The 12,635-nt window shown below is 58.5% G+C and overlaps 3 protein-coding genes across 4 annotated transcripts in view; 2 read left to right on the top strand and 1 right to left on the bottom strand.

Annotated features, from left to right (window-relative positions):
* Positions 1-865: 865 nt before the first annotated feature.
* Positions 866-7,859, top strand: BFAR (bifunctional apoptosis regulator). 2 transcript variants are annotated; one of them, XM_044433272.1, is made up of 9 exons: positions 866-884; positions 1,460-1,518; positions 2,224-2,525; positions 3,158-3,359; positions 3,583-3,752; positions 4,091-4,235; positions 4,572-4,742; positions 6,150-6,352; positions 6,968-7,859. In XM_044433272.1, exons 3-9 carry the CDS (start codon positions 2,263-2,265, stop codon positions 7,158-7,160), a joined length of 1,347 nt encoding a protein of 448 aa, XP_044289207.1. In that variant the 5' UTR covers positions 866-884; positions 1,460-1,518; positions 2,224-2,262; the 3' UTR covers positions 7,161-7,859. The 2 variants fall into 2 exon arrangements, with proteins under 2 accessions (XP_044289207.1, XP_044289206.1); XM_044433271.1 differs by lacking the exon at positions 866-884 and adding an exon at positions 1,160-1,178.
* Positions 880-12,635, top strand: part of ZC3H7A (zinc finger CCCH-type containing 7A) — a 44,167-nt gene continuing 32,411 nt past the window's right edge. The window contains exon 1 of the mRNA XM_044433270.1: positions 880-884. The gene's annotated coding sequence lies outside the window, so the exon portion shown is untranslated. The remainder of the gene's footprint in view (positions 885-12,635) is intronic.
* The window catches only part of PLA2G10 (phospholipase A2 group X), a 4,490-nt gene continuing 319 nt past the window's right edge, over positions 8,465-12,635 (bottom strand). Inside the window, exons 2-4 of the mRNA XM_044433643.1 lie at positions 10,249-10,405; positions 9,290-9,396; positions 8,465-8,826 (exon numbers count right to left, since the gene is read on the bottom strand). Coding sequence (XP_044289578.1) covers positions 8,678-8,826; positions 9,290-9,396; positions 10,249-10,405 — 413 coding nt within the window. The 3' untranslated portion in view covers positions 8,465-8,677. The remainder of the gene's footprint in view (positions 8,827-9,289; positions 9,397-10,248; positions 10,406-12,635) is intronic.

Below are 12,635 nucleotides of genomic sequence, written 5' to 3' on the forward strand. Positions count from 1 at the left end.
CTCATCCTCACAACAACAATCCTGTGAGGTAGGTTGTGACTGGCCCAAAGTCACCCAGTGAAGTCCATGGTGAGAGGGGACTAGAGCCCAGATCTCCTGAGTCCCAGGTCCACACTCCGGATCGCCTAACCACGGTAGCTCTAACACTGAGCCTGCCCTAAGCATGATGAACTCTGGGCGCAAGCCACCATGTGTAAATAAGACCAGGCTACACCGCAGGGTTGTTGTCCCCGCGAGGAAGAAGGAATGGGAAAACCCGCCCCCTTTCCGCAGCCCAGTCACGAAACCACGCCCAGGTCCGGGCACACTTCGCTGGCTCTTAGGAGCAGCTGCCCATTTTAAAGATGGCGTCAAAGGATCCCAGTTGGTGAATGTGTCCCGTCTAGGAGTGACCTGCGCTCGCTGCCACAGGCATTTCTGGACATTGTATGGCGATCTCCGCTCCTTTAGATTCAAAAACAAGCGTGGCTGGCTCTGTCCTTTCCCATCGCCTGCGTCACAGAGAGCAGCGGGCAGAAAAGGATAATGGCTTCAAGGCAGGCCGCATTTCCGGTTTCTCTTTCCAGGGCGCCGCCTTGGAGGTGCGTGACAGGACCTCCACGGCGGAACCGCTCTATCCGCAGGTTACTTTTTCGCGAGTTGGCTAGCGTAAGTGTCGCTCGAGGACATCCAGGAGGTTGTCCCTCCGGCCCTCTCGGAAGGTGCGCGTGCGCAGTGGCTCTCTCCCCGCGGTAAGAGGTCAGTGGAGGTCGTGAATGCGCAGGCGCAGCCGGAAGCGAGTGCCTGCGGGGCCCGGCTGAGGAGGCGGAGATGAGCGGGAGCGGGAGGGGCCGCGGCGGCCCCGGGGGGCTTGTGGGGCGGGGGCGCCGCTGCCGCGGCCTCTGGTATGCCCCGCCCCCCCGCATTTGGGGGTGTGAGGGAATCACGGGCGGGCTTTGCCCAGCGTTGCCGCGGCAGCACCTGCGTGAGGCAGGGGCGGATGCTCCCCTGCATGTCTTGGCCTGCGGGCTGGGGCAGGGTGGGAGTTGTAGTCCGCGGCCTCTGAAGGGCGCCATGCTGAGGAAGGCGGGGGTGAGGGGCGCTCCCTGCAGGCCGCGGCGTCTCTGAGGCGGGGAGCAGCGGGTTCGCGGTGCTGGGCGGCCCGTTTGCCTGCTCGTCGGCCCGGAAAGGCTTCCCGAGTGAGCGGCTCTCATGGGATAAGGAAGCAGCCCCTGCCTTCTGGGATTCTCTCTAAGAGACACAGCACAAAAGGAAAGGGGATTGGGAGGGAGGAGGAAAAAAACAAGACTCAGGCATCGGGTCGCAGTTCAAGGGTCTTATAAGGATTCGTTCCTTCTGGGAGGGGTGAAACAGGCCCTTCGTAAGCTAGTGGATCAATATTATTTGCAACTGTTGGAGATTTCTTCATGGGCATTTGGTCTGCCTTTGTGAAGACTGCTTGCTTTATATTCCCCTTTAGAACCAACAGCTATTTCCTTGGTAGAACCAGAGAAATGTGAGGTGTGGTGTTGCCCACAGGTAGGTAAAGAGCTTCTTTATGTTGGTATGAAAAAAATGGCTAATGCTGACAAAAATTCATGCTGAAAATGGGCATTCAAATTGGATGTCCTGTTAGTACACTTGGGAAAACAAAGGTCGGCAAAGGTCATATGCTCGGCAGTACATGATTTGTGCATAGTTAAGTTTTTCTTGGCTAACATTAAGAATAAGATCTTTTAATTGACCTGCTTGTTAGAAATCTTTATATTCATAAAGCTAAATAATCTGAAATCAACTTAATAATAATTGTCAGAGTTCTTCCTAGATTTGTTTCCCTCAAGCCATTTATTTAATAGAGTGCTTTATTCTGTTTTTAATGTGAGGCTGTACATCAGTTAAGGACCTAATCACAAAATCATAAAAGAGTAGAGCTGGAAGGGACCTTTAAGGCCGCTGAGTGCGTAATGCAGGGCTCCTGGTTAAAGCACCCCGATAGACGGGTATCCAGCTGCCTTTCGAATGCCTCCAGTGTGGGAGAGCCAAACCGCCCTAGGTAATTGGCTGCATTCCATAGTTATTCTTATATTATTCAAATGGGAAATTCATAATCTAAAGTCCAGGCCCGATCTGACTGCATTACTTTTGTGAGACAATTTGCGTTTGCAGTCCCTTGGAACTGAAGGTGAGGTCATGGCTTGGTCTCCCTTGCATGGGTACAACAGTCTCCTTTCATCCATCTTCCAGAGTTAGGAACGCGGAGTGCCCTTTGGGCACCCACAGACTATGGAGGAGAGTGAAAATTTGCTGACGAGGAGGCTGGACGACCAGTCGCCTGCTGCCGCTTCTGGGATCGGCCGACAGATATCAGTGAGAGAGTTGTCTTGCCACTGCTGCTATGATATCCTTGTTGATCCCACCACTCTGAACTGTGGGCACAGCTTCTGCAGACATTGCCTAGCGTTGTGGTGGACGTCCTCCAAGAAGAATGAGTGTCCCGAATGCAGAGGGAAATGGGAAGGGTTCCCCAAGGTTAACATCCTCCTCAGGTGATTGTAGCACAGTGTGCACCCACCATGGTGCCTGTGGGATCGTCACACGATGTTTGGGGTGTTGCTTCGTCTCCTTCACTTAATCAGAACAATTGGTTCCAGAATGTCCATTCCTGCCACCCTTGTTAACAATGTTTGGGATGCAGTCTTATGTACGTTGAGCTAGAGAAGAGGCCTTGCATGCTGGCTAGGGCATGCTGGGAGTTGTAGGCCTTTTTTTCTATGTCAACACCTGCAGGATGTGGTTTTAGAGGCCCTTCTGGCCTGTCTGTGTTGTACTACTCTTCCTTGGGCTACACTGAATATTTATTTATTTATTTATTTAGAACATTTCTATGCCACCCCCTTTGCAAAAAGCCTCGGGGCGGCTTACAAAAATAGCCAGCCGGGCTGCTTTTCCTGGCTTGTAAGAGGTGGCTCGGATAAACCACCCCAAATAACTGGATTGATTTTATGTTACACTTTCTTTGGGGTTTGCGGACTGTAGAAGGCATGGGCGTTTCTCTCCACTTATCCTTACAATGACCTTTCCCGTTGCGCATGCCCGAGCACTCACCTGGGGAGGGACTGCTGGCCCTGAGCATGGTGATCCACACAGAGGTGCCTTGTGAAACCTCTTTCCTTTTTAGAGATGCCATTGAAAAGCTGTTTCCAGATGCCATTGAGCAGCGGAAAGAGGATATCCGGCAAAACAGTGACGTGTCCTACAGCCTTGCTGCCTTTCAGAAATACGGCAGCGATCAGGCATCTGCGGCTCCAAACGTAGTGAGAGTTAATCCTCGAGGAGGCGGGTTTTTCTCGGGCGTTCTGACAGCTCTGACATGCGTGGCGGTACGTGTCCCCCTCGGAGCTGGTGTCGCACAAAGCGGCGTGGTCTCTTATTTGGAGGGTCACGTAGCTAGCGGATGTGCCAGTGGGGGGCAGTTATCCCATGCATTTCCAGACACAAGCCTGGAACGATCCTCAGGCGCTTTAGGATCCTTTTCTGCCGAGGGTCGGCAGCCCGCCTTCCCCTGCGCACGCGGCCTCATGGGCCCTCTCGGCTGCTTTCTAGGTGGTTTTGCTTGGCTATCACTGGAGCAGCTGGGATTCAGAAGATGATCTCCTCGTGCACAAGCCTGTCGCCAAATGGACCTCCGAGGAGGTGATCCACTGGCTCGGACAGCTGGGACCCTGGGCAACTCTCTACAAGGAGAGCTTTTTACACGAGAGAGTGAACGGAAGGTGAGGAGGAGCTGGGCGGGGGTGCGCAGGCCAGCCAGCTTGTGTGCGCTGGGCGTGCGGGGAGGCCACCTCCGTGCAAGATGGCTCATCAAAGGTTTTGTGTCCCTCAGGTGACGCGAACACTGGGGCAAAAGTATTTGTGTTCAGAGTAAGTTTCAGCCATTAGCTGGTCTCTTAGGTGTAGACCCCTGTTAGTTGTCTCGCTCGGAGCGTGTCCAGATTGTAGACTAGGCAGCCGTGCTTTCCGTCGGTCTCTTAGGCACACGTGCCGCTGGACGTGCCTGGCTGTGGCCCGGCAGCAGGGAGGGCATCCTCGCTGACCATTCTTCGTCTTGCAGGCTCCTTTTAACACTGACCAGTGAGGACCTGGCAAGGGCTCCTTACTCCGTGGAGAACAGTAGCCACAGGAAGGCCATCGTGATGGAGCTGGAGCGTGTGAGAGTCCTGGGGATGAAGCCGCCACAGAACCTGTGGGAGTACAAGGCGAGTCGGGGGCAGAGGGGCCCCGCCGCGAGGGCCACTCGGCAAGTGCCGCCGCACGGCCTTGGGCGCGCTCCCTCGTATTTCGCGGACTGAGATGGTGCCCAAAGCTTGCTGTGACCCGTCTGACGCACCAAGACGGAGACGAGGGGAACCGGTCCCGCTTTGCTACACGGGCCTTGTCTAGGCATCCTTCCTGCTGCGATCTCCTCCTCCGGACAGATACTGCGAGGGCCAAGCACGGGCAAAAACCCAAGCGGGGAGGGGCAGAGCCGACCATTGTTCAGCAGAAGCCACTTTCCTCTTCTGTTTTGTGAAACGGGTGTCTTTGCGTTCCAGGCGGTGCATCCTGGGAAGTCCCTGTTCCTGCTGTACGCCTTGAAGGGCTCCCCTCGCCTCACGCTGCTTTACCTGTACCTGTTCGACTACACCGACGTCTTCCTCCCCTTCATCCACACCATCTGTCCTGTGCAGGAGGGGGAGTTCGAGGACATGCTCGCGAAGCTGCTGGTAAGGGTTCAGAGCTCGCCAGAAGGGTGTGTGGGAATCGGGAATGGTGGGCACGTCATGAGCGGAGCCGGCTGGAGCCGCAGGTCAGACTAGATGACCCCGGGGGAGCCTTCTGACTCCCTCAGTTTTTATGAGCGGCACAGCGCTTTGCGATTGCTCATTAGGAACGGAAGGTAGCGGCATCCAAAATAGCCATGAGGTTCACTAAACGGTGATGGATCCTGCAAAGATGCTGACCACAGGTGGGTTGCCCAACACCTGTCGGCGTGTTTCGTCATCACCCCAGCTGCTGAAGTGCATTGTATTAAAGTCCTTCTCTCTGCCCTCTCTAAATGGCTTCCCACTGCAATGGTAGCGAAGGCAGGATGCCGCTCAGGAAGGGCTGCCTCACCTCCTGTGTTCCCCGGTGGCTGAAGCCCAGGGCCAGGCTCTTAATCCCGAGGGTGGAAGCAGGAGACGTGGCAGTGGGCCTCTGGGCCCGGCCAGGGGTCGAGGTGGCGGCCCGTCCAGTGATGCTCCGGACCGTGCCTGCCAAGGCACCTTGTTCACGTGCCATGTGTCTCTCTCCCTGTGCTTATGGCCACATGGACACCCGCCCCGCCCCGCCCCACGTGGTTTGAAGATAGGGAGGAGCATCCCTCATTCTCACAGAAGGCAAAGCTGAGCACTCTTCCAGATTCCCACAAATGGAAAGCTAGCATTTCAGGGAGAAGGCGGCGCACGCGCGTCTTCCCCAGAAGAGCTGCTATTTTTCTGCCTGCAGGGAGCCTTTTAGGCAGACAAACGCTGGCGCAGGAGAGTGCCCACCTGCAGCCTCGGGTGCTAATTGACAGGAAGCAGCTGCACCCAAAGATCAGTCGTGCTCTGAAGACACGTGGTGCATTTCCTGCACGTTTACTTGTTCTAGGCGTTGGCTGGCCCCCAGCAGAAACTGAAAGTGGCAGTAACTGATCTGCAGACTGCATTTGTCCCAGGGGGCTGCCTGCCTGCCTGCCACAATTGCTCCTCGGAAACCATGAGTCAGAAAGAAGTTTTGAGTCCCAAAAGCTGTAGGGTTAAATTCTGCGTATCATGTTCTAGATAGAGCTGCGGAAGGAGGCAGCGGTTTGTTGCCAGCATGAACACGCTAAGCACCCGGTTGAACCGGCATGTGTATATTTTTTGCATGGGACCGGGCGCTGTCCTCCAGCTTCCTGAGCGATGCCGTCACTTTGGGCTGAAGTGAGAGCGAGCGGAGCGATGCGCACACTCCAGTGATCCTCGTGGGAGACGTGGGTTGCCCATTTCCCCATGCACAGAATCTATTTTGCTCTTCCTTTTAGTACCAACGTGATGGGTGTGATCTGGACCCTCTGATCTGAGCCCAAGGTACTCACTGCCTTTTCCCACCCCCAATTCTGTCTTCAGGACCTGAAGGAGCCTGCATGGAAGCAGTGGCGGGAATTCTTTGTGAAATACTCTTTCCTGCCTTACCAACTAATTGCAGAATTTGCTTGGGATTGGCTAGAGGTGCACTACTGGACCTCCCGTTTTATCATCGTCAACGCTATGCTTCTGTCCGTGCTGGAGCTGTTCTCCTTCTGGAGGCTGTGGTCACGAAGGGAACTGAAGTAAGTTGGAGTCCGACCTTCCCGTCTTTCAGTGTTCGCGGCATCCAGGCTAGCCGCCTCGCAGCTGCGGGGAGGAAAGGGCTGCAGCCGCCCGTAGGTCATGTTCCAAGCCCCCCCCTCATGTCGTGCACGGCGTGCGGACGAGGCCTTTTCGGTCCTGCGCTCACAGCTCTTCTCCCGGCCTCTTGCTGAGGGGCAGCAGTAGTTCGTCCAGCCCTGTGCCAGAATAGTTGGAGTCCAGGAGGGATCCAGGGGGCCCGGAAGTGTCTCCACAAACTAATTTGCAGCACAGACTGCACAGGGCAGTACCCCTGCCACGTGGGCACGAGTGGAACGTCTGCGTCCAACGAGCCCCTTGAAAATGTCCCCGCTTGGCTTTGGTCTTTGCTCCCCTCTTCTCAGTTTTCACGCTGAGCTTGCTTAGAGCTAAACATTTCAAAGGCGTGTTTTGCGGACGGGCCGCTAGGATCGTTTGCTCTGGTCTGTGAAGCATTTATTGAACGGACGCTCCAAGTCCAGTCTGTGCACAAGTCCAAAAAGGGGTTTGGAGGTCAAGTTAGACGGTGCAGCGTTGAAGATCACTTTCCATCTACTCTCTTTCCCTTCCCCCTTCAGGACAATTCCTCACCGAATGTGGAGCCATTTCTGGAAGATTTCAACCCAGGGCTTCCTGATGGTGCTTTTCTGGCCCGTTATTCCTCAGTTTGTGTGCAACTGCCTCTTCTACTGGGCCTTATACTTTAATCCGATCATCAATATCGACCTGGTGGTGAAGGAGGCGCGTCGCCTGGAAACACAGGTGCTTTGATGGGCGGCTTGAGAGCAGCTTGCTGGTGTGTGAAGTCCTGGGCCATCTGATGGAAAGCCATTTTTCTCCCTGCGATAGTCATGCTGATGGGTTTTTTTGTTCGATTAACAGCGTATTTGCTTTTTTCCCCCCCTTTCTGCAGCAAGGGCTGGAGCAAGTGGGAGGGGATGCGCTTTCCCTGGGGAGACATGTGATAATCTCACTATAGTCAGAGCACTTGCTTGGGGGTGGGGGCCAGGTGGCCGTGGCAGCCCCCTTCTGAAGCACGACAAAATCTCCAAACAGTCGGGCTTCGTCGGAAGGGCTGTGTCGTGAAAGAAGTTGGTGTTCAAGCAGCTGTCGAGTAAACAGGTGGCCTGCTTCAGCTCTGGCTTGGCCCCCCTTCTCTCCTGCCAACTTTTCTGTCCTTTGGCAAATGTTTCTCATGCTGTGTCAGTTTTCTAGGTCTCTTTGGCAACCACAATTATTTTTTTAAGGGTGTCCTGCATGTAAATATCGACTGTGGAATGGTGGTTTTTGTATAGACATAAAATGCCACCTTTACTGCCATCGGTTAAATGTTTGCCAAACTGAGATTATGTTCCTGTTAAATGTGGTGTCCATAAAAAAAAACCCTTAGACTCTGCATTTATATCAATATGATCTTCAGATTTGCCTATTAACATTTTTACGAATTAAACAAAGATTTGTTTTCCAATACTTACTAGTGGTAAGATGCTTGGATCATACGGTGTTCTTCTCTGCCTCCCCCTTTATTTCCTTACAAGCGTCTGGGGAGGTGGGTGTGCTGAGCCATCCTGACCGGCCACGCGCCACCCGGCGAGCGTCCTGGCCACGTCCTCCTCAGCTCAAGCCCAGCCCTCTGCACACCACCACATCCATCGCCTGCCAGCTTCTGGAAGGCAAGGCCTTCTTGACCGGAGCTGAACCTTGCGCGCTTTCGTTTCACAGGCCTGCCCTACGCCTTCCCCTGCCGCAGTGTGGCGGCTCGCCCTGGTGCGGCCGTGCGCTCAACATCACAGCCTCTGCGGTGCATTTGATCGTAATGCGCCTTCCCTCAGGTCGCGCTCCGCCATGTACTGAAAAGAGACCGTGACGGAGGCGCCACCAAGCAGGAACGGGCCGATAAAAGGGCCGCAAGCGTACTGTGGGCTGAGGCCTCCTGGAAGAGCACCAGGGCTGGGCTGGGCTGCGCAAAGCAAGATCCGCGGAGGCGGGCGCGAGCGTTCCTTGGCGGAGCTGGCTCCCCTTGCGTGCACAGGGGCTCGCCTTTCCGGCTGATGAAGCTGCAGCACACACTGGGGCAACACTCGGTCACCTTTATTTTAACACGACAGGGGCAGGGTGTGCAGCGTTGGAGAGTGCAGGGCCCCCGCCGTCCGTGGGCTCTGTGCCGGCAGTGAGGTCGCTGCCACGCAACCGGCCACACCGAAGAAACGGGTAGTTGCCACCGGGAGGCGGCTGCCAAGTGTGGCCGAGACGGCGAGCGGCTGTGGGGCCCACGCCAGCCGGCCGCCCTAGTCATCCTCACACCTGGGGCTCCGCTCGCCACATGAGCTTTCTGGCCAGAAAATGTACATGGCGTTGTAGGGGGCCTTGGCCAGGCACCTGGCTAATTCCCGGTCGCATTCACAGATGATCTTCTGGCAGTCGTGGTCCACATCGTCTAGGAAAGAGGAAGGAGAGCAGGACGCACGTGACACTTTCCTGAAGCCGCTCGTTTCAACCAGAGCAACCCGTGGCCCGACTGCCCAGCTGGCTGTGGGCGATGGGAGCCGTAGGCCAGCCCACGCAGCTCCTGCCTGTGGCTGCTGCAGATCCCTCCGGGCTTTGCAGAGGAAAGCAGTCAGCCGTGCCGGGGGTGCTGACGCCAGGCCCCTGCCGTCGATCTGCGCAGGGTCAGCACATACCGCTACGCCTGCCCCCCCCCCCCCGGCATTCACCCATCTCCCTCCCTCCTGTTCCCTATCTTAATCGGGCTGTTTTGAGAAGTTCCTCCTCGCTCTTGGTCCCAGGATCAAACGTTACGAGGGAACTCAGGTGGGCCGAAAACGGAACGGGAGGCCGCGGAAAGTGTCCGCCACCGGGCAGCAGAGCTCCCCCGGGAGGGGTGGGGCGACGGGACTCACCGCACTTGGCCTCGTTGCCCTCGCACTCCCACTTGTAGCCCTCCATCTTGGGCGCGCAGCTCTCCTCCTCCGCTTTCGTGTAGCAGCAGTCATGCCGGAAGCAGCACCTGGCGGCATGGGCAAGCGTGTCTGAGCGGGCTGCACGGCCCCTCGGCCGGAGCCTCGCGCGGCTGCTCTTCGCCGCCACCGGCTTCCGGAGCACCCTCGCCCCCCCCGAACCTTGGGGTCCCCCCTGTGCCCCCCTGAAGCGCCCCCCCCCCCCCGACTGCCACCATGCCGCCCAAAGCCGAGGGAAGCTTCGGCACTCATTGCTGGAGAGCCGGTGCCAGCGGAGGCCTCCCTCCCCACCCCAGCTGTGCCCTGCAATTAAAGGAGCCGCCTCTTCCCGCAAGCCGCCGGAAGCAGCAGAGAATGGCTTTCGGAGCTTAAAATAGGGCAGCGGTCACCAGCCAGAACTGCGACTGCCGGCATCCCGAGTCTTTCCGACTGCGGAGATGCTGTTTCTCTGTCACCGAAAGCTTGTGCGCGAGGCGTGGCTGGGAGTTCTGCCTGCTCTCAAGATGGTGCGTTCGTCCATGTTTGCACGTTCTCGTTCGGGACGGGCAGAGCAGTCCGCGAGCGTGCGCCTCTGTCGCAGTTGGCAGTGCGTGTTTGGCATTACTTGAGCAGAAAGGTCTGTACTGCAAAGAGCAGGAGGCAAGGGAGCCCCTGAAAACCCTCGGGCACCCCGGCATTTCCAGAAGCGTTCCCCGTTCTGTCCTGTAATACCGTAACTTTCAGGCACGCTGGGGAGCCACGGGGGGGGGGCTGGTTTTCACTGCACAGCTGGCTGCGTGGCCCTCTGTGCTCCCTCCTCTTGCTCCAGTAGGGAGCAACTTGCAAGCTTCCCCCCCCAAAAAGCGGCATTTGTTCGGGGGGGGGTGCTGGCACCTAAAATAGGCCGCGAGGTTGCGTCTTACCAGTCGACTTTGTCGGTGGGCCAGCCGCTGCCTCCCAGTCCGCAGTAGCACCCGTAGCGCACGTAGGCGAGCGCCGAGTGGCCAGTGGCGCACTGAACGGCCCCCGCCAGCTGGATGATCCCCCTGCGGCTCCGCAGAGGCGCCCCTCCTTCCGTACCTGCAGGAGGAAGGAGCGAGGGGCGTGACGAGGCCTTCTGGGCCGGGCGGGCCGGGCATCCCGAGGGGGGCCGGTCTGCCAGCAGCGCACCTCCTCCCGGGACGAGACTGCGAGAGCTGGCCCTTGTGCTACAATTCCCCTAAGCCAAGCATCACGCGTGGCCCAGCCTCCGCAGTTTCGCTCGTGTTCTTTCAGGTTCTCGTTCCAGGCAGTCTGGGGTGCAGCCATTAGTCCGTGACAGCCGTTGCCCAAGACTGGCATCCTCCTCGCTTGCAACAGGAAGGAGGGGGAGGGCGGTCAATTAAAAAGATCCACGCTAATTTCTGGGCTGGGTGGACCCGAATTCCACTTAGGGGGGGCATTTTCCACACGGCTACCCGGGATGGCCAGACTGGGCCAGGGAGAGACCCGCCTTCTGCATTACCCCTCTCTGAATGCTCCTTCCAGGGCAACCCCCTCCCCCCGCCGGTGCCTTCTTGCTAAACTAAATAAATTGGCTGATGGAAATCGGAGCAGGCAGAGAGCATCTCTCTGATCCATCGGGCATGTCCTCTTGGTGACACGGGCGACTTCCTGCCTTCACGCCTGTGGAGGGGCGACCGCAAATCCAGCACCTTGGACAGATGCTTCTTGCCCCTTCGCTTCTGCTTCAGCGGACCGCTTTGAGTGCTTTTGGTGGAGTCGGCTCAGGGCCGTGTGACGACGTGTCGCCGGGTGGTGCACGAGACGGTGTGAATCGCGCCAGACAGGTGAATGTCTGCATTCGGGTCCTGAATTCGATTCCAGCAGGAAACTGCAGGCTCCATCAAGTAATTCTCCATGAACACAGAAACAGAGTGAGCCAGAAGGGTTCCCAGGCCATCTAGTCTGGCCCCCAGCTCCAGCCAGCTCCACTCACGACATGCCGTAAAGGTAGGCTCCAGTGCTTTCAGCAGGTTGTGAGAACCGTACATTTGCTTTCCTTGGTATTTACTTTTGACCTGACGGACTCAAGGGAACGGTGCCGAGCTCCGGCTCACGCCCTTGGCCTGCCACGAGCCACGTGATGTCGCGTGGCTCTCCAGACCTGGGCACAGAGGACGGGGCGGGATTCTGCAGAAGCCTCTGATCTGTGGAGGAGCCCACCGACCGGGGAAGATGCGCTGCTCAGCGAACCCCCCCTCGCTCCCACTGCACGGCCACGATCCAAAGGGGGCTGGCCGCGAAGTCCAGGGCCCCGGGCAGGAACCCAGTGCGCTTCTCCAGCGGCAGCGCTGCACGGCCCACTGGCTTTTGCAGCTGCGATGTGGCACAAGGAGGAAGTGCTGGTGGGGTGCAGAGGAGGGGTGGCTACCCCACCGGAGGAGCCCCTTGGCCAGAGCCCCTCCAAGGCTGTTGCTTTAGTGCCGGGTTGCAGACCGGGCCAGCTCGGTGGTCTGCAGATCGGAACAGTCTCCTGCTCCTGCCTCCGAGGCGGCCCCTCCCTCTCCGGGTCTGTTTGCTAAGGACTGGCCCTTGGGTGAAGAGTAAGCAAGCCAAGCCACACCTGTTTACTCTGCTGAGTGTGCACTGGAACACAGGGCAGCCCTGGAGAGGAGCGGTGCCCATCTGGGACCGTGGCTCACGGAAGGTCACTTGGGGGATGCCGGCCTGGCCCTTCTGCAGTCGCTGGGCAGCCCCCTCCGGCTCGGCACCACAGAACCAGGGAGCCACCTTGCCGAGAACCGGCCCGGCGGCCCTGGAGAGGGGCTCTCCTCGACCCCACTGCCCGAGCTGGCCCGATGGAGGAGCAGCTGCGCGCCCGGCCCCCGCTCTGCCTCCGGCTCGCCGGCTGCATTCGGCCAGGCTGCTTCCCGCTCCGCGGCGCCGGCCACGGCTGCGCGTCTCCGGCGAAGCATCGGCCTGGCCCGGCCATCCGAAGGCGCCCCGCGGCACGGCCGCCCTCCTGACCCCCCACCGCTTCCTTCCACCAGGGCAAAAAGGGGGCGCGGGGTGGCTGTCCGGGCGGCCCGGGAGCCGCCTCCCCTCCCGCGCGGGCCGCTTGGCCGCTTCCACGCCGCCGCTCCGCGCGCGCTTTCGGCGCAGCTTCGCGGGCTCCGCCAGCAGCGCCGTCCCCGCTGCCTAGAGAAAGCGGCTCCGGAGCGCCGGCCCTGCCCGGCCCCGGCAGCTGCGCGCCCCCGGGAGGCCCGAGCCCCGCGGGCGGAGCGAGAGGCCCCTCGCCGGGCGCCGCGGGGCCCGCGCGTCCCGCACA

The sequence above is a fragment of the Varanus komodoensis genome, unplaced genomic scaffold (genome assembly GCF_004798865.1).
Source record: "Varanus komodoensis strain SLA01 unplaced genomic scaffold, ASM479886v1 scaffold26, whole genome shotgun sequence".
In the NCBI taxonomy this organism is placed as follows: Eukaryota; Metazoa; Chordata; class Lepidosauria; order Squamata; family Varanidae; genus Varanus; species Varanus komodoensis.